Raw genomic sequence first — 21,327 nt, forward strand, 5'->3', positions numbered from 1 at the left:
CTTATAGCTGAAGGACTGTGAGTCCAGCTCCCTGGAAAGCCAGCTCCTGTGCATCTGCCATCAGTGGAGCTGTGTCCATACCGGTCTGGTTCACAGTCTGGTGTTCTAGTGGCTGCCTTCCACGCTGTTCAACGTGTGACTTCTGCAGTGTTACCGTCGCAGGGCTTGTAGCACTGGAGCGATCCATTTCACTGAATTTTATTGAATTTTTAGAGTTGGAAGGGACCATAAAGATCATCTAGTCCAACTCCCCTGCTGAAGCAGGATTGCCCAGAGCATGTCAGAGCATGTTACTCAGGACTGCATCCAGGCGGGTCTTGAAAATCTCCAGAGAAGGGGACTCCACACCCTCCCTGGGCAGCCTGTTCCAGGGCTCTGGCACCCTCACCGTGAAGAAGTTTTTTCTCATATTTGAGTGGAACCTCCTATGTTCCAGCTTGTGCCCGTTGCCCCTCGTCCTCTCACTGGCAACCACTGAAAAGAGTCTGGCTCCCTCCTCCTTCAACCCACCCTTCAGATACTTATAAGCATTGATAAGGCTTTGATAAGCATCTCCAGGCTAAAGAGCCCCAGCTCTCTCAGCCTTGCCTCATAAGGGAGATGCTCCAATCCTTGAATCATCCTCGTTGCCCTTCGCTGGACTCTTTCCAGTAGTTCCCTATCCCTCTTGAACTGGGGAGCCCAGAACTGGATGCAGTATTCCGGTGGTGGCCTCCCCAGTGCAGAGTAGAGGGGGAGAATGACTTCCCTCAACCTACTGGCCACACTCTTCCCTATGCAGCCCAGGATTCCATTGGCCTTCCTGGCCACAAGAGCACACTGCTTGCTCATTGTCATTTTGCTGTCTACCAGGACCCCCAGATCTTTCTCTTCGGAGCTTGACTCCAGCAGGTCCACACCTAACCTGTATTGGTGCCTGACATTCTTCTTCCCCAGGTGCAGGACCCTACACTTCTCCCTGTTGAACCTCATGAGGTTCTTCCTCATTTGACTTCTCTCTCGACGTTTTGGGCTGCCTACCAAGAAAACCCAGCAATGCATCTAGTTTGTGGTGAAAGCCAGCACAACTGTGTTCTCTTACAGTGCTCTATAGCTGTTGGGTGTTGAAAATGTCTTACTTCATTCTCTCGTGGTAAAAGGACATCCCCGAGCCCAGGGCATTGCTTTGGATGTGAGACGGCATTTGATTTGCATCCGCCCTCATCTTTGCAAAGTTGCTCGTGATGCTCTGTAGGGACAACCAGAGTGCCAGTGTAGGTTGTGGTGCTCTGTAGGGACAACCAGAGTGCCAGTGTAGGTTGTGATGCTCTGTAGGGACAACCTGAGTGCCAGTGTAGGTTGTGGGAGCTGCAGCTGTGTTGCTCCAGCACGCAGCAGGCTAGCTGTAGAGAGTGGGAACGTACGGCACCTCACCACAGTTCCCATAAAGCACCATGGCAGCTTCGCATTGCTGAAATGCTTCTGCTCCTGTTAAATGAATATACGGACCTTTCTGAAGTACAGCAAAATAAACATATTCGATGGGATACGCTGACTTTTCCCAACAGGATTTGGATGCCCAAATGTTTCCATGGCATGGGGGGTACAGGCAAAAATTTGGCTAAAAATTGCTGGAGGTGAACAACAATACTTTACTATATTTGTGTTGAGGAGGCAGCAGTCCTGTGCCAGCAGTTACTGTGCCAGTAAAATCTTCCTCCCTCCCCACAGCATGAAGTAGTATTTTTAATGATTAAACGTGTATATATAATGTTTTGCAAATAAATATTTACAGAGATTTTCAGAGCCTTAAATATTTATTTATAATCACTAATTCCGGAGTGCACAATTTTATCACATTCTCATAGTGGAAAATAAAAAAACATACAATATGTTTTGTATAACTATCATGCTCCATCTGGTTGATGGATGATGATGTATTTTTCTGTATAATGTTATTAGAAGGGTAGAACTGATTAGAATTTGTAGTGAACTATATGCCAGGCATACATAATTTGATTGCAAGAAGTTGCTTGGTTTTGCTGGGTTTTGTAAAACATCCTCTGGAATATATTAGTTGCCTCTCTCCATTATTTATTGCATTTGTTTAAGCAGGACTTATGGAGCTGTTAGTGTTATTTGTTTTTTGCCTGGCATTTGGTGCCACCATTCATACATCTCAGAATGATTTACTTAGACAGCCAGTGTAGGTTTTCTTGATTTCATTTTCCTTTCTAAATCCAACCCTCCTGTAACACATGCCCAGCTTACATAGCCAGGAACAGGCAGTTGTTCCTCTCTCTGTTTCTTTGCTTATCACCTGGTGTTTGTGACTTTCTGAAGCATTCTATGTCCCAGCATTCATACTGGCATTTTGGACTAGCTCCCCAGTAAAGATACTATCTTACACTTAATTATTCCAAGGACGGGAGTTGATCCTTTTCCTTTTACTACTTTTTTAAGAGCAGTTCAAGTTACTCATATTAGGAGATTAATTTTCTTTCATAAACAAGCAGCAGTGTAGTGATTCCACTAATTCCATTAGTGATTCCATCCCATTCAGACCAGCAGGGACTGGTGGTCCATGTGAGCAAGCTAAGCCATGTTTGGCCCTTTCCCCCAAATAAATCAGAAATGTTGCACCTCACCTTGTTCTCATTGTAATTTCTAAGGTAAAGGTGAAAAGCGGGAGGCCCCACTGTAGACAGTGTGGTCATCCGACATTGCCGAGGCAATTCTGGCAATGGTCAGCTGAACTTCCAAGTGAACTTCTTATGGGCCAGATCTTCAGCTGTTGAGTCTTAAATGGCCACGTTTCAAGTTTTGCTGCAACAAAGAAGATACTGGGATTGCAGTTTTAGAAAGTTACCTCATTTGCCTTGTCCTGTGCGTTAACCAAATCCATCCATCTCCTGGCCAAATCTGATGTCAAGTATCATGGTGGGCAATGCTGCAAAATGCGGAGGGAAAATAGCATATGCAGTTGTTGTTAGTGTTTGAAAATAACTTGTGTCTAAAATTTAGTAAGAGCTGGATCAAGACTTTAGCAGCCTCCCTTTGAGAGGACTCAAGTAGCAGCCCATCCAAAATCGACAGCAAGAAGCTATTCCCTATTCCCATACTGTCCCGAGTTTCATATCAATGCCTCTCACAAATCTCAGAGGAAAGTGGCTATGTGTTGAATGGTTCAGTATATTTAAGAAAATGTACTTGTAGGTATATTCATCCACTGATGATCAAATTCCTTGTGACAGGAATATCTCTGTTCTTTCTCCCCCTCCCTCCCTCCCTCCCTTTGTTATGCTATAACGCAGGATATATGTGGTAAGCAATCAAGGTGTCAGAAAGCAAAAGGAAAGCCCACTGTATGTACACAGCCTCCAAGTCCATAATGTTTTACGCACGTGAACGTTGCTCAGAAAATAGTTTCTTTTTGTATACCTGGACTTTCGAAAAGCATTTGATACTGTCCCCCATACAATTCTTGTGGAAAAACTGGCTTCACACGGCCTGGATGAGCATACGATCCGCTGGGTCAAGCAATGGCTGACTGGAAGGTCCCAAAGAGTGGTGCTCAATGGATTTAAATCCAGCTGGCGGCCGGTCACAAGTGGTGTGCCTCAGGGCTCAGTGTTAGGACCATTTCTGTTTAATGTCTTTATTGATGATCTTGACAAGGACATAGGGTGTATCATCAGCAAGTTCGCAGATGACACCAAGCTAAGCAGGAGTGTTGATTCCCAGGAGGATAGGGAAGCTCTACAGAGAGACCTAGATAGATTGGATCATTGGGCCAACATCAATGGTATGAGTTTCAACAAGGGCAAGTGCCAGGTTCTGCACTTGGGCCACAACAACCCCAAGCAGTGCTACAGGCTTGGGGAAGTGTGGCTGGAAAGCTGCCTGGAAGAAAAAGACCTGGGGGTTCTAATTGACAAGCGGCTGAATATGAGCCGGCAGTGTGCCCAGGTGGCCAAGAAAGCCAACGGCATCCTGGCTTGTATTAGAAATAGCGTGACCAGCAGAAGTAGGGAGGTGATTGTGCCCCTGTACTCAGCACTGGTGAGGCCACACCTGGAGTATTGTGTCCAGTTTTGGGCACCTCAATCCAAGAGAGATATCGAGGTGCTGGAGCGAGTGCAGAGGAGGGCAACGAAGCTGGTGAAGGGCCTGGAAAACAAATCCTATGAAGAGCGGTTGAAGGAGCTGGGACTGTTTAGTATGAGGAAGAGGAGGCTGAGGGGAGACCTCATCACTCTCTACAACTACTTGAAAGGACACTGTAGAGAGGTTGGTGCTGGTCTCTTCGCACAGGTAATTAATGACAGAACGAGAGGGAATGGCTTCAAGCTCCAACAGGGTAGGTTTAGACTGAACATTAGGAAAGAATTTTTCACAGAAAGAGTGGTCGGGCATTGGAACAGGCTGCCCAGGGAGGTGGTTGAGTCACCATCCCTGGATGTGTTTAAGAGTCGTTTAGATGTGGTGTTGGGGGATATGATATAGGGGAGAACTTTGTAGTGTAGGGTAGATGGTTGGACTCGATGATCCCAAGGGTCTCTTCCAACCTGGATGATTCTATGATTCTATGATTCTAACAATACGGTCTGTCTCGGGTGGCTCCACTGAGCTTGTTTTATTGTCGGTGCTGGGTATTTGGAGGAGAAAGCACGGGCAACGTGGATGCTGGACTGCGTGAGGCAGAACCTATATTGCACCCTTGAAAGACATGTCTTGTGTGTACATATCCCATTACCGCTCCCAGACAAGGAGCCTGGATAGCCACGTGAAACAAAGCGCTGAGCTGCCATGAACACGGTGGTATGTTTAGGGCTCTTCAAATTTTATGGTCCAATGGCAGCTAATGATTGTTTATTGGTTATATTTAATGCACACCGGGGATAGTTTAGTATTTGATTTCTCCTCATGCAGAAAATAGAGTAAACTCTTTGTAGTCTTTATGACTTGGAAAAGCTTTAGGTGAATATAGCGACTTGTCACTGTGGAAAACAAGGAAATTAAAAAGTAAAGGAAAGCAGCTTCACGGAGCTCGTTACAAGCACTGAATACACTGGTGTGGCTCTTGAAAGAAGGAACGGGGTTTGGAGCGGCATTCCCTGCGCAGGCGGACTTTCGGATTATCTGCTCTGCCTCGTACGGAGCCCTGGAGCAGCTTGTTTGCCTCACAGCAGCAGGGTCTACACTTGTAACGGGGCAAGTCCGTGATCACAGCGCAGCTGGGCACGGGGGGTCAGGAGTAACTCGGCAGCCCAAGATTAGCAACTTTGGGAAGAGAGTCGCCCGGTTGCTGCCTTGTTTTGAGGAGTTCATTGACGCAGCTCATTGTGCGTGTGGATTTTTGTCTTTTAAGGGAGGAAAAACTCAGTGTGGTACTTGTCCGACTAGCAATTTACAGCTCCTCAATGCAATTGGCGGGATGCCTGTGTTTTTGATGGTTTGGTCTTAATTTGCGTTTTTAATGAGATATGACTTAAACACGTTCAAAGTTGCATCTGTTCCTGATGACCACAAAAAAATGGCTTTTTAAAGTCCCTCTGCAGATTAGAGGCAGTCCTGCAGCTTTCTATTTAGTCACCCAAGACTGAGTATCATGCGTGGTTTTATAGAAAGCCGATTTTTCTATTCAAACAAATACAAAGTGACATCACATTCTTTAAAGCATGCAGAGAGGCAAAAAAAAGCCTTCTCTGGTTTTCACAAGCTGTACTCTTGCTTAGATGACGCTGTCTGTCTCTCATTGGAGAGGGACTCTTTTTCTCCATGCCTGTCCCCCGCTTCTCCCGAGGGCAGGACCTGGCTACTCAGCTGTTTCCCATCCAAAGCGTCCATCTCTGCTCACTGAATTGTGCTCCACGACCAAAGAGAGAGATTTTTTTAGGGGAACAGGGTGGAAAATTTCACCCATTTGGCTGGCTGGAAAGGAAACCAGTTGCTTTGTGCTTCTTTGCTCAACCCAGCAGGGCTTTTCCCTTCTGCTGTATTTCAGCTTTCACGGATTTTCTCTGTGTCCCAATCTATATGCATTCAAAAACAGCATCAGATACGACCACATGGCTGGCCATCATGCTTTAAGGAGTAATGAGAGGGTTTATGTCTTTCGTCTTCCCTGGGCTTTCCAAGAGCTAGCTAGCTCTTTGTGCTGAAGGAAAACCAAGTTGCTTGGCAATTAAAGTACACTGTGCTCCTGTCTCCTGTGCAGCGGGGGCTGGGGGATGCTTTGAATGTTAAACTGTTTTTTTTTTAATTTAGAAAAAAACAAAACCAGCCCTCTGAGCCCTCTCCTACACACCAGCATTCTTATTATCAGTAGAAAAACAGTTGGGGGGCTGCATATTCCCTGCTTTATATGTGGCATCTGAGGCATAAACACTAGTTACACTTTTTTGCTATGGGATGGGGTAGGTCTGAAATACTGCGTAATGTTGAGCTGCTGCTATGCAGATGTCTCTTGTCAGGGATGGTCGGGAGGACTTTTTACAGGGACTTCATTATCCTTGAAACCTCTATTCCTCTGTCAAATCTAGTTGCAATTGTGTGACATTTCAGATGTTATTATGGGAGATACACAGATGTCATGATCGCATAAACCCTTTCCTGTAGGAAATCAGACTCAAATAGTTTCTAGTCACTCGTGTTGTTCCATTACCAGCTGCATCGAAATCACCTTGAACTTCAGCAGCCGCAGAGGAAACAAGATTTCCCTGCAATCGCTCTGAAAGCTTCTGTTTGCCTCTCGCATTAAGATTTTGATGCTGTCACATGAAGATTTTGGATGAACAGCTGCAGAGGCGGCTCAGGAGTGATGCTCGTGGAAGTGACGGTATTTTAATTGGTGACAAATAGCGGTGCAACCGTATATACATCTAAACATCTTCCACGTTGATGAGCCCTGAAGTTTATATGGTCAGGGAGGGAAGTGAGAAGCTTTATGTACATCTTTGAATTTATTCATATCTTGGCTTCTCGCAGTCATAGAGGTTCAGGGCATATTTTATTCTCTCAGCAGGCAGCTCCTGCTAACCTCTTCCATGGGGTTACCGGCAAAGACCTTTCTGCCTGTTGCAAAGTCCATTGGAAGGGAAAAACCATTTAGCATGTGCACTAGAGCTATTGTTCATGAGAACTGCTCTCTCATCCACCAGGATAAATTCATATATACAGTTCCTGTCACTTGCCTAATTATGAAATTCCATCAGATGTTTAGTATAAGAGTGGTTTTATGCTTTCTTAGTCCTCTGTGTATAAATGGAGCTGTGATTTGCAGCGTTGCAAACACGACAAGATATTATTATTTTAAACATCGTGCAAAACTTTCTTGGAATTTATATTCGTCTGTCTTGTAACCAGTCACTTCCATTTTATCTTCCTGTCGCCTGGAATGAGCTAGGAATGGAAATGTAATTTCCCAGGGGCCTTAAAAAATGTGAGGAGTATTAAATGTGGTTGAAATTAAGCGATTAATAATTTAGTTTTAGGCCATGAATCAACTTCATGTGATAGTGCAGACCGTATGCAACCCTTGAAATGTTTAGTGGAAACAAAACACTCAGGAGGTTCAGAAAAATAAAACCCTCTAAAGAGGGAAGTTGCTGAACCTAATTAAACCTCAGCCTTCTGTTATCCAAATTGTGCTTCCTATTTGTACCAAATTTGCTCTGATCTGCTTGCCGGAGAAATGTCATCTCGCTTGACAGCTGACAGACAGCTTGCTTTGTGTCAGAGCCGGAGAGGGAAGGGAAGCTTAAAGCGAAGAAAAAGCTCCGTGGATGCTCATCGGACTCCTTCCTTAAAAAAAACCCACAGTTTTAAGGGGTTTTGCCCACAGATGCAGAAAGCTTTAGCAGCGAGGCCTTGTGCCATTTTCTCCCTGCTTCCTCCAGAGGTAATTATCTTACTCCATCAATTGCGCTGTCAGAAATTGGACACATAATTCAGCATTTAAATGAACAAGCAACGTAATATTTCCTGTCTCCCACCGGCGTGTTTTGCAGCTCACATTCTTCTCTGTCACTCACTCACTCTTGATGTATGTCCTGGGTGCAGTCCTTGAATGCCGTCTCTCCCTTGTGTTTCATTACAGATGTTGGCTCCGACTTGACACCTACTTCATTTGGAGTTTTATAGGACCCGCAACCTTGATAATTATGGTAAGAACTCCTAATTAACTACCCCATCTCTCAGGTCAAGAAATAAAACTTTTGCTGTCCCTTTACTCTTTATCTTTAATTTACACAGATTAATTTGAGAAAGGCATGTTCTTCTTTGACCCTACCTGGCACAAGCAATTAGACCCTCATTATGAGAGGCTCTTGGCATTGCAAAATAATTGATCAAAACGTGCCGGGGAGCTTTGGAACAGGCACCTGCAGACTTTGGTTTCTACCATTGGACATTCAGAAATACCAAACTCTATTTTGATGCCCCTGACTGCGCCCCCCCCAACTTTCTCCCTCCCCTTCCCCCGGCCTTTTGAATTCCAGAGCAAAGCTTTTCATCCATCATGCAAAAAAAAAAAAAAGGAATTATGGGGTGGGGGGAATGAAATAAAGTCCCAACTGGAAGAAAGATTTGATGGGGGATTTTTCTCCCCAGCAGAAGTTGAAGCCGGTGTGACTTCACGGTTAGCACATTGCCAGCATAATCAGCTAACACAGCAACAAGGTAGAGAACCCAACTTTAGAGGCAGCTGGAGTTTTCTTGTACTTTAATTGCTACAATATGGTTTAAATAAACCATCCTTTGTTTTGAATAGACTACAGTTTGGCTAACACAGCAAACCAGGCACTCTCACTTCAATGCAGATATTGTCCCTGCTTCTCCTGCTTCTCCTGCAACTGGGGGCCGTTTCAGCAGCCTCCCACATCAGGGAGAGGACCGCACCATCAGCTACAACTGCTGGGGTTTTTTCCCCTCAAGCAATTCATTCATAAAAAAGATATCTTCCCCTTTTGATTATGTCTGAAACCCTGGCCTGGGCTTTTGGAAGGAACTCCTTTCCCAGAATTGGCGGTCTTGTTAACACTGAGGATTGAAACACCATTGGATCTTTTACAGAACAAATCAAACTCTTTTTCCTTTGTATTTTTCAACTTTGCATTATGCTAAGCATCATCTGCAGTCATGATTTCCCTGCTCATCTCCCCCATTACATAATATTTAAAAGATATATTCACAGAAAAAAGATGGTTTTGTGCTTCATTACTGTGGGGCCAGCTAAGCAAGACGCCTGGAATGACTTTTCATGACTGTACACCTCTCAGACACGAAAGAGCCATTGCAGCAAGTATTTTTAATTTTCCATAATGTCATTTGAAGCACTGCAGTTGATGTCGGAACCAGCCCTATATCAGTAACATACGCAGTGCCACAGCTTTGCTAGTGCTGTGGCATCACCAGTCCTGCAGCCTACAGGCCAGCTCACCTTATAAAATGCTTGGCAATGTTCTGTGATCCAGTCACTATAAGACTAGTGAGAGCTCCCTTCCATCTGTAACAGAGAAGAAGTCGACTTTCTCCCCATCGTGTTGTGCCATGTCACGTAATGCCTTTATTTTTTTCCCCCTTCTCCCCCCTTGCAGCTTAATGTCATCTTCCTTGGGATTGCTCTCTATAAAATGTTTCATCATACTGCCATACTGAAACCCGAATCTGGATGTCTTGACAACATCAAGTAAGTGGTTAAGTTTCTTTCTTTCTCTCTGCCTGTTTCTGTCTTTTGCTGTTTATGCCCCCATTCCTCTCTAAGGTACAGAGGAACCAGCTTTTCCAGCAGCAGTAATAACCAGGGGCAATATGTTGGGCTATGGCATTGCAGAGCGGTTTCTAATAGGTACCAGCAAATGGCTGATAATGAAACACTGTCTTTATTGGGGTTTGGCTGCCAGTGGTGGCATTTTCCATTCAATTTTGCCTGAAAGAAGCAAAGTTGCATTTGCTGCCCTTGAAGTGGGTAACCTCCTAGTCCCTACACGTAAAAGGAAATCATGCCTGATAATTACTGGCTAATTATTGCAGTCTCTACGGGGAAGGTGTTGAAACTGTTGATCATTACTATTTTCCTGTGCTCTGACAGTGGCAGTCTTACTTCTTCTCTGTTTGATTTGGCCCCTGACAGATTTAATGACCCAAATTCTCCCCAGAATCGGATTGGTATCAGCAAAGTTACCGGGAGTTTGCCTGGGGGTGCCCACATCAGAGGATGTGCTCTCCAACCAAGGCGTGTTTTGCCCTTGGACTCTGTTAATGTCTGAGTCTGGGCATCTTACTATCTAGCAAGCTGCTTCATTATATTGATAGAATATTAGTCTCCATCAGCACCTGTTTGTTCAAATACCTCTGGCTTTAATTACTCACTTCAAAAATACAAGTGGGATTTCAGGTGCAGTGCATGATAAGGTGGGGAGCCTGCTAATTATTAGAACCATCTAATGAACTTCAGGAGGAGCAAATTGTTGGGACTGGGCGCTTTAGCGCCTACCCAGTAAAGGGGAGTAGTCGTGTGACACAGCTGGAAGTTGGTTCCTCCCCTCTTTTCTGTGGTGGGAGCAGGAGAAGAGGCATGAGGGGAGTTCGTTAGGAGATGACTGAATTGCACAGGTGCAAGGCAGTTCTCAGAAAGGTTATTGTTCTTACGGCCGAGCCACTCTTGCGGATGCAGCTTTAATTTAAACTAGGTCAGTCCCCCCTTAAAACTCCCCCAGCAGGCAAGACTTGCAATGCTGCTGATGTGCCACGTCCTGGCACGGTCTTTTGGGAGAAGTTTCAGTTTTTTAGGCGTAGCTTCTTCTTCGAGGGTTGGGAGGAAAGGGGATTGGAGACTCTACAACTGTGGGAGACGTGAGCTTGGCGACCTGCGCGGTCTGTCCCTGCCCAGGTTGAAGGCAGGCTTCACACACTGCGGTGTGCCTCTGTTTCTCCTGCCATCCCTCAACTATAAGATGAAATTGGAGGAGCAGTCCCTCCTGGATGTCCAGGGCTGATACCAGCGTGATAGTCTTTCACTCAGTCTTGGATGAGGCGTTAAAGGAGTGGTACATTTAATAACACTTATTAATATAACTACTCATCATGCATCAGTGCTATGGGGTTGCTTGCTGAGAACAGTCTTTTTAAGGTTACCCACACAAAATCTGTCTAGAAAGCCTTGCAGTATGACATTTAAATTAAAAACTGGGCGGGGGGCGGGGGGCGAGCAACAAAGCCCTTATAATTAAAGCATAAATAATAATTGCCTACTGAATAATCTTGCTTGTGCTAATCTCTAGTATCTTTGTTTGAAATGCCAGGAATTTATACAACCGGTTACATCAATTATAATGTCATTGTAAAACATTTTATAGATTCTTTGGCAGATGAGTGTCTATTCCTGATTTGACTTCATTAAAAAGTTTTGAAAACACAAGCAATTAAAATACTTTTAACTGTGTTGCTGATACCCTTCCAAACATGTTGCTTCATTAGAAATGATTTTTTATGCTTGAAAAAATAAGAGAAACATAGTATAGACTCAGAAAGACCCCAAGCTCACCCTAGGAAGTTTATCAAAACACGAATTTCAAAAGGGACTTGATTGTAATTTCTGAGCATCTACGCAGGACAAAGTCAAGTCTCTAAATCCAAGGCATGTGTTGTCTCAATATCAGATATGCTTAAGTTAGGAGAAGGCGCAGATTTTTAACAGAGAAGGGAATTCACCCTTGAGGGAGCTTTCCTAGGGATGTGAGGGGCTTGCAATCTCTGGAAAACTTTTACGTCTTCTAGGTAAAATCATAGTCTTCATCTAGGTAAGATCATGGTCATCTTCCAAAGTCATTGGCTCTAACTCAGTTGCAAAATGTGGATGTGGTACAGCAGCTGTGGTACAAAAAGCCGCAGGCAACATGATTTCACAGGAGAGCAGGAAGATCCTTTCCAAGCTTATCTCCTCGCGTCTGTTCAGTGGTGAGAAGACACCCAGATCTGTTTCTCAAGATGCGTGTGCCTTTGCTGGCTCTCAGCGTGGTCCCGGAGCCTTGCGTCTTGTCTTACCAGTTTGTATGTATAAAACACTGAACCAAACTGGGGGCCTGCACTGGAGGGCCTCCTGCTGCCATCTACGCCTGACAGCTTTACGGCACACGGGGAGCTGAATGGGAGTTTGTTCTCCCAGTTCATTTCCTAGCCCTGCTCCATGTTAGGCTGTGGTGAAGCTCTCGTAACATAAATCCTGAGCCTGTTCAACAACAGTACAATACTTGATTCCCTATGGCAACGTAAAAATAAAGGCCATAAAATATTTTAATAGGCTGTTAATAAGCGCCCCTGCAATCTGGTGCTTGCCTATGTCACTTTAAAGGTTAGAAATACATTATGAAGTATAGAAAATAGAGAGCCAAATAACTCCACTTAAATTAATGAACTTGATAAGGGATCAGGTGTCGCCTGGGATACCTTTAATTACTGCACCAACAGAAAAGCCATTCAAAGGGCAGTGCCTGAACCAGATGCTGCGTGGCTGAAAGACTTGTAGGCACTGTGCAAAGTTGTAAAAATAAACTTCCCCAGCCTTCAAGAACAGTGCCCGTATTATTGTGCTAGCATGGGAGAATCTGACATTCCTGTGGTGGGGCACTGGTTACCTAGGGGTTACCCACCAAGAGATTTGATGAGGATAGAGCTGGTTTATTTTTCACCCACATTAACTTTTCCGGCTAAGCCCAGCACTTTCAAGAGGGAAGCAGGGTAGCCACATATGCGGGTCCTTCCCTTTGCACTGAGAGCATCTTTCCTGTATGGCAGGTTGATACTGAGCCCATTCAGTAGGTTGCACCTGCTGAGACAGCGAGGTTCGTGCTCTAGTCCTGCTTTTGAGGCATGAGGCCAGGAGACGATGGGACCTCACGTACATGGCATATCTTGTTTGGAGCTGCAAGAGTTTCTGTGCCTGCTGCTGGTGCCAGGAGGGCAGACTAGCTCCCGTCTCACAACAGGTAGCATCACCAAGAGCATCCTTTTGCCTAGGACCTTTTGAAAGAGTTCAGTTTTACTTCTTCCTTCAGTACTTTTAAACAGAAATTCTAAGGGTTCAGCCAGATTGGGGATCTCTTCTGCCTTTTCAAGATATCTTTAGTATGAAGCGATGCAGACATGGACGCCAGATAGGCTGCTTCTTGGGTGGTGCGTGTAGCTTCTGCCCATGCCTCCCCAAACACAGGGTGGGAGGGGATTTTTCTTCCCAGCCTTTTCCAATGGCCGTTTCTGGGCGCTCAGGATCCACTGTAGCCATTGCTTTTTCATCTTTTCGTGGCTTGTTGACAAACATAGGTGAGCAGAGATGGGCAGTGAGTGGCATCATTTAGTCTTTTCTCTTTTCTCTGCCCGCATCACTTGTATCTCATGGCCCGTCAGAGAACATAAGTGGGCTGCAAAGGGTGCATGAAATCGCTCATGAGTGCAAACTGATTCACTGTCAACAAATGGGAGGGTGTTGTTTTGGAGAATTGATTCCCCCAGCCCTTACAAGCTTGCAGGGAAGACAAGCCAGGGACTGCACAAGCTTTTTGGGTGGCAAAAGCCTGCTGTGCTGCTTGCATGTATAGCCTACAAGGTGGAGACTATAGGCGTACCAGTGCTGTATTGATGCACTCTTGCTAGCAGATGGCTCTTTGCAAGGACGTGTTACCAGCTGGAATACTTCAGAGCAGCTGTGAGGCTGTTTTACCGGAGGTTGCTGCCTTGTGGAGTGATTTCTGGAATCAAGCAGCTCGAAGTCTCTCTTTCACGCTTTTCCATTGTGCCGAGTAGATGTTAGATGTGCGAAATGTCTCAGACTGTCATAGACAGGAGTTACACTGAATCTTTTTTATATTCACATTCCTGAAGGAAGCCTTATGTGACAAAGGAAAATACATCTATATGTGAATAGTCCAACACGGTTCTTCAGTTTTCCATCCATCAACTCCTTTCCTGGTGGTCAGGCATGTAGTATGGCTGCTTGTGGTCCTTGACCGCCAGAATTTTGTCAACCCATGCCAGATGCTGCAGCATGACAAACCTGTGTTTCCAGGTGCCCCCATTCTCAGTGCAAAAGGGAGGGTTTCAGATGAACCCCCTCCCCAAATGCCTTTGCATTGTGTGGCAGTACAGTGCTCATCCCGCAGCCGTTCAAATACTGCTCATTCCAGTCCTCGTGGCATTAGTCAAGGGGAGAAAAGAGGGGCCACACTGATGGTAATCCAGATGTGCTCTTCACCATATCTACTGAAATCTGAGGTCCTGTCTTTGCTGTATGCTGATGTTGTGCACAACGTGGGGTGCATTAGTTACTGACATGGAAAACTGGTAGAAAATTGTGTGAGAAGAGGGATTATTGAGTTAACAAAAGCCAAGTCCTGTAAGCAGGTTGAAAGGATTCACCAATGGGGCTGAGCAGCTGCTGCGCCTGAAGTTACACAGGACATCTCCAAATGGCCGGAGGGGAGAGGGCGAAACCTCCTTTCTCCTAGCGGAGACCAGAAGCCATCCTTTTCCTTACAGACATAACCTTTCCTTTGAAGCTCCCGTGGGTGCCCATCGCCTCTCGCCCCAGCGCTGCCTGCCTGTGGTCGGGTTTGTTAGCGTTTCCCCCGGCCAGACCAGACTTCCTGACATTCTTCTGCGCTGTAGTATGTGGCAACGAGATTTTATTTTATTTACTTTGGAAGGGCAATGCGTCGGCCATAGCTGCCAAGTGCAGTTGTGGACCCGCTAGAAAGAAGGCAGGAAACCAAGGGCTTTGTCAGCTCACTTCTCTTTTTGTCTCATTTTATTGCATTATTATTTTAGCCAGGGTATAGCTTGGCTTCTGCCACAGGCCACCTGGATGCTCTTTAGAAAGCACAGTTCATGAGGACCTCTTCAAAGGGGAGCATGTCAGGCTGTAGTCTTGGGTTTGTTGAAAAACCTCATCCAGTGCAATAGAAATCCACCTGAAAGTTATCCTGGAAATTTAAGTTTCTTTCTTTCAGGAAAAGAGACCCAGAGTCTTAGCCAGGGTCTCCTTTTGTTGCTAAAGAGGCACTATTAATTAGGGGCCTTGAGATAGTTTAATCCTGGCATTAATCACTATAGTTTTGTTGCAGCTTTCTTCCCTCTTGTGGAAACCTGCTCCCATCCCATATTCTGCAACAATAGAATAAACACTGTATTAAAAACCTGAATTTCCCTGGAAAAAATGCATTTATTCCGTACCCACAGGAGAGAATGTTTTTAGGTATTGTGGCTGAATTAACGAGAACACATGCTGAAATCCCATTAATGGGGATGATGCAGAAATGTCCTGCACTGCAGTCTTCAGAAATCAATCCCCAAAAGACCAAAGCGAGCCCCCCTCATCTCACTGGCTGCCATGGGAGCTTTTAATGGTCAGGGGCTAAAGGCACACAACCCTGATTTAATGGATGAAGAAAAAAGTATATGTTCTCCCAAGTTTCTGACTTCAAATAAAACTCATACCGTATTCCTTTATACTGCTTTATTATTATTTTTTTTCATGGGAGTCTCTTGCTCACAGACTTACAGAAATAAATCTGAGAACGTGCAACCTAAAAGCTAAAAGTAGGAGCCAAATGGAAAGACTTAACATTGATTTTTATTTTATAAAACCTCACAAAGTCCAGTCCGGGCTCTTTTAGGGAGTCTGACCCAGGCTGGGAGAAGGGAAGGGTGAGGAGCATCAGGCACAAAACTGAGAAGCCCGTTTTGAAAATATGCCTGCTTTACAAACCGTTGCCATATCCCGCTCTCCCCATATGTTGTATGGGTGTAAGTGATTATCTGCTCATTTTCTTACTTCAACATATGTTTTTTATTTAAAGAGACATGACTAACCCCAGCCCCCAGATTATCTCGTTGTTTCAGTCTTATGGGTTTTCTTAAGTCATAAAAAAATCCTCAGACTTAGGTAGAAAATTGAAAACAAAGGTTAAATATAACTTCCAAAAATCATCTGCGGAAATGTTTAAATTAAATCCTTGATTTAACACAGTGGTATTGTGCTGGCAGGAACAGAGGTTTGCCAGTCTAGTTTTATTTACTCAGCTGACTGAAACGCAGAAAAAGTAAACATCCTGGGTTTGGTGCAGTGAGGAACAAGTTCGACTTTTGAAAATGCAAGATTTCTGCTCCTTTGGTAGGAAGAGCTTGCATTACCAATGTGGAACAATAATTTATAGCAGGTATCCTTCTACTAAAGGAAGATTTAATTTGTGCTTTAATCTAGCCAGTTTAGAAACAAGTGAAACTAGGGAGACAATAAGGATTATTTCCATCTTTTTCTATTGAGATTTAAACTCATCTATTGGTTTCTAGATCTATTTTGTTTAATCATAAGATGCTACAGCTTGGAAATGGTTTGTGATGCCAAAGGGCCTGGAATTTAATATTGCATTGGGTTCACATGGGGGACTTGACCTGTAGAACAGCAGCACTTTAATCCTTCACAGAATCACAGAATGATATGGGGTTGGAAGGGACCTCTGGAGATCATCTAGTCCAACCCCTCTGCCAAAGCAGGTCCACCCAGAGCAGGTTGCACAGGAACGTGTCCAGGTGGGTTTGAATGTCTCCAGAGAAGGAGACTCCATCACCTCCCTGGGCAGCCTCTTCCAGGGCTCTGCCACCCTCACAGCAAAGAAGTTCCTCCTCATGTTTAGGTGGAACTTCTTATATTCAAGTTTATGCCCTTTTCCTCTTGTCCTGTCCCTGGGCACCACTGAAAAAAGACCGGCCCCATCCTCTTGACACCCACCCTTTAAGTATTTATAAGCATTAATCAGATCCCCCCTCAGTCTTCTCCAGACTAAAAAGACCCAAGTCCCTCAGCCTCTCCTCATAAGAGAGATGCTCCAGGCCCCTCATCATCTTTGTGGCCCTCTGCTGTACCCTCTCCAGCAGTTCCCTGTCCTTCTTGAACTGGGGAGCCCAGAACTGGAGGACTGGGTTTGCAGTTGCTTGGGAGCGCACAGCGAGGACACGGAACAATGAAAGGGTCCAGCTCCTGGGAGCAGTGTCTGGGAGCAAAAGGCCCAATCCTGTATCTTCAGCATTCTCATTTCCCAGCGAAGGGCTGAAGGTCTGTGGCAATGTGCAGACACCTTTTTTGGAAGAGCAAGCGAGGAAAGTAGGCGACATGCAGCTGGGCATCTTTGAGGAGGTGCGTGTGTTGGCGTGAGCGGTGGAAAGAACGTGGTGCAAAGGGTTTGAAACAGAAGCTAATGAATGCAAACAGTTACAGGAGCCACAGTGAACCACTGCTAAACATGACCTGAAATCCTGACTGGCCATTACCTATAACTTATAATTTTAAATAAAATAACAGTGCCTGTAAAGAATGAGCTTTCTGTTAAGATTTTCACACAACCCTACTAACAAAATAGAAAGACTAACCGGGTGGGCTTCTCAAGAATAGGGCATTGAAAATCTCTCCTTCTCAGCTAGCTGTGCTATATGCAGCATTTGTTGACTCCTCTGACTTCTACGGACAGCAGGCTCAGACCACAGCAGCTCCAGCTATGCCTTTTGGAGAGGAATCACCCGTGGATTCCCCCTCCAGGAAAGGATAATCTGATCCTAGAGAACAAAACGAGCCCCCAAGCCTGTGTTTGGTTCTGGATGAACTTGGGTGAGAAATGAAGTGTCTGTTTTAACAGTGCTTGGGACGTGCAGGCAGCGCTTTCTCTGTCACCAGAAAACTTGACAGGAGTGTTTTACAAGGATGACCAAATGATCTGGGTACTTCTGAAAAATGAGGAGTAGCCTTTTTTCTCTCTTGGAAAACCTACCCCTGTGCAATGTTTAGATGTTAGCCACAGAGTACTGAGCTGAGCTTTCCATGTACAGGAGCTCAGGCTACAATCTTTGTGTCTCATGTGGCCTTGAGAGAGAGTACCATGCCTTCACGAGCCGACAGTCGGCTCAGCATCTCCCGGGCTCCTGTGTAAGAAAGCACCATTATTTCCTAGTTCCCTGGGTAGCTCAGTGCTGCTCCTGTATAACCTTCATCTGCATCTCTGCATGAGTAAACTTTGAACAGGCAGCCTAAAGCCAACCCGGAAAGATCACTTGGAGTTGGCACAAAATGAAGTATTTACAAGCTTCCTACCAAGAAAAGATACGGCACATTTATATTTTGCCGGAGCGCAGACTTTGTGAGCACCTCAGAGGCAGAAACCCTGCTGATGCTGAAAAACCATCTGAGATTGCATTTCTGTCTGGGTGCCTTTTTTGCCCAGGGATGTTGATGGCAGCATCTGATTTTGTTTGTTGCAATCTGCTGCTATTTGAGTTTTTCACAGAAGGGTTTGGTTAATATCCGGCTGGTTTGGCTTCGGGTTTTGCTTGTTTATCTATGGTTTTTTGTGATGGCTGCATTAATATTGAATGGTGATTGTAAAGCACTAATCTTCCCACTGACAGGTATCGTCCTTTCTGAATTAAAAAAAAAAAAATAAAATCAATCAGCAGTTATTGATTTGAGAGAGTGTCTTGGAAGATACTAAATACCTAAGGTCTTTCTGTGAGCCCATAAATCATTATTATTGTTTTAAAAGGCCATACATTTTAAGTATTTTGTCAGCAGGCCCTGCTGGTGCTATTTGGATAATACGAATGTGTCTAAAGGTTTTCCTGAATCTGTATTGTGTGGAAACAATCAGATATGTGGTTACACATCAGTGTGGTTTGAATAATCATGCCGCGCCTTTGCAAAGTTAGGAGGAAGGAAATAAACAGGGTAAGCAATTTTGGGGGTAATTAATTACTTACAGAAAATGAGATGAGCTTAACGGAATCGCTGTTTCCAATTGCAATAATTAAGAACAAATCTCTGAAAGCAGGCCATGACTTCCCTGGATGAGTTGAGGGGGAAAGGGATGATGCTTTGCCTTTGGCAGAAAAAATCTGGCAGAGGTTGCCCCAAATGCTGGACTTGGGCATCACGTAGAACCAAGGCAGGTTTGGCCTCATTTGTCTGGATAAAATTTTCAGAGCTACTGGTAGAAGTCAGAAGTGGCTTTCAGTCTATCTAAAATATCCCTTACGCCAGGAGGTAGGATCCCAACCTTGACGTATCTCCAAGGCATGTAAAGCCATGGGTTTCTTCTGCCGATGAAGCTGTGACAGGCCCGCTGATCCCCAAGATGGTTACAGACGTCCTCAGGGAACTGGCCACCTCCTGTGAAAGACAGTGGAGGAGCCAGAAGAGAGACTTGGAAATGATTGCTTGGAAAGGCATGTGATGAACAGCAGCAGCCCAAGGAAGACGATTAGGAAGACATTTGGCTTTGTGCCATCAAGGTGGTAACTTTGTCACAAAACGCGAAGGCAAAATCCTTTAAGTACTCTTTTACTGCTTGCAATTGATTTTTCTCACCATGTAGATGTTCCTTCACTAATTAGCGACGAACCCGTTTGCTTTATGAGAGGAGTGCTGGGCTTTCCGACTCCTTCCTGTAGATTTTCAGCAGTTCGATAAATCAATCTTTTCTAATCCTTGAAATGAAAAAAAAAAAAAGGGAAAAGAAAACAAACATCCCTACTGCCTCGTATTGGCAGGCGGTGGGGAGACACAATAGCATGCTTTATTTTGTGTCTCTTGCTCACCTGCAGGAAACGCCTGTCTCTGCTTTATTTGCGGCACATTAAAATGAATTCCATGGGTCTTTCTGAATGCTTCCGAGGGGGCACATCATCCATCTATTTTTATTTGGGTTTCATCACCTGTAACAGCTACTAAAGGTCCTGTGTACTCACTTTGACGTTTTTGCTTGCTAGCCTAACTGTTGTTATTTTGGGGCCCGAGTACCAAGTCCTTACTGAGCCTTTTCCTGCTATTGGAGAGATGGGAAAATATTTTGATTTGTCAAAAGACTGATAAATAGGAGTTAGATAAAGTTAATCATAAAGCGTTGAATAAAATGATAACACCTGAAGTTGATAAGTTACATAGGATTTTATTAAAGGCCTAGTTTTTACTCTAAAAGTGGCTCAAAACCTGCACTTTGCTAAATATCAAAAAAAAAAAAGAAAGTAAACTCTTTTCAAAATGTAAGAAGACCAGACATTATTCTTTTTAAATAAGAGATGAATAGCTGCTTTTTTGGTAACAGGCTTTCTCTGTTCAGCAACATTTTAGAACCAATCTGTGTGTGGAGGTAAATTCTCGCTTTACTATTCCTGCTGAAAAAAAAAAACCACGAAGGCTTTAGCAAGCCAGGAGATTGCTCATCTACATACATGGAAGTGATTTGCACCATATCATATAAGTTGCAAATTGTCTGTGCCTCTGTGTTGGGCTGTCAGTGTGTAATTTGCACAAATCTGGCAATTTGGTTGCCTTGTGTCAAAAAGATACATGTTGGGGTTTTAAAAGGATGGGCAGCGTGAAAGGGGTTTCTGAGTCTAGGATGCATTCGTCTTGAAATTCCCTAAGGATCTGAATAAGGATGTTAGTAGGTAATTTTAGCAACCTTTTTAAAAAGTAGCGGTTTGGAAATATCACAGGAATATAGAAGGTAATATGAACAATCTTTTCCCATCATTGAAGGGAAAGTACTTTGGGAAATTGAAAGACATCTAACTTAAATAAGATTTTGAAAGAGTTTTACGTGATATGTAATTAACCTTAAGAAGTCTTTGCCCCAAGGTAAAGTCAGGGCTTTTTTAAGATTAGAAAATGAATTAGGTATTTATACGGATTGGTAAGACCATCCACTATCCATCATCTGGGCTGCGAAGAAACACAGAGGAGGTATGGTAAGATTTCACAGGTTAAAGGAATATCGCAACCACTAAAGATCAACTTCTTAACTTCAAGTATTTGCAAGTGAAGCCCCCACCTAAGCCATCGTTCAGGTTTCCTCTGAAAGAAATTTCTTCAGGAAATGGCAAAGCCTCACCTGCCTTAAATACCCGTTTTTGTAGGGGATAAATTGCTCTTTGAGGGTACCAATCTCCCATTAACTATGGAAGGATCAGAGTCACATAGTTGAAATTCAATGGGCTGTATCCCTTATTGCCAGGAATTGGAAGAATTTATCCAAATCTGGAGAAAGCACTTTAGATCTAGCATCTCGAGCTGTGCTAGGCTAGGTTTTCCAATGATTTCTGCTTCGACTGTTATTTGCTTACGCCACTAGTGAATGTAATCTCAGTTTTCTGGTTAGCAGCTCTATTTTCCTGTGAGCTAAGGCTCTTCCAAGGCTTTTTGCTTGTCTAAGTGATGGTTTTTATGTATTGCAGATAATGACACAGTATTACTGCAGCACTGATAGGTTTCACAGACTTTACCAGGGGAAAAAAAAAGCATTCTGG

At 44.3% G+C, this 21,327-nt stretch overlaps 1 protein-coding gene across 17 annotated transcripts in view; it reads left to right on the forward strand.

The window, feature by feature from the left end:
- ADGRL3 (adhesion G protein-coupled receptor L3) overlaps positions 1-21,327 on the forward strand; it is a 288,036-nt gene that overhangs the window by 230,090 nt on the left and 36,619 nt on the right. For all 17 annotated transcript variants that reach the window (XM_074147553.1, XM_074147555.1, XM_074147559.1 and 14 more), the window contains 2 exons: positions 8,081-8,147; positions 9,579-9,670. In XM_074147553.1, the coding sequence (XP_074003654.1) occupies positions 8,081-8,147; positions 9,579-9,670 (159 nt within the window). The remainder of the gene's footprint in view (positions 1-8,080; positions 8,148-9,578; positions 9,671-21,327) is intronic.

The sequence above is a fragment of the Numenius arquata genome, chromosome 5, assembly GCF_964106895.1.
Source record: "Numenius arquata chromosome 5, bNumArq3.hap1.1, whole genome shotgun sequence".
Taxonomy (NCBI): domain Eukaryota; kingdom Metazoa; phylum Chordata; class Aves; order Charadriiformes; family Scolopacidae; genus Numenius; species Numenius arquata.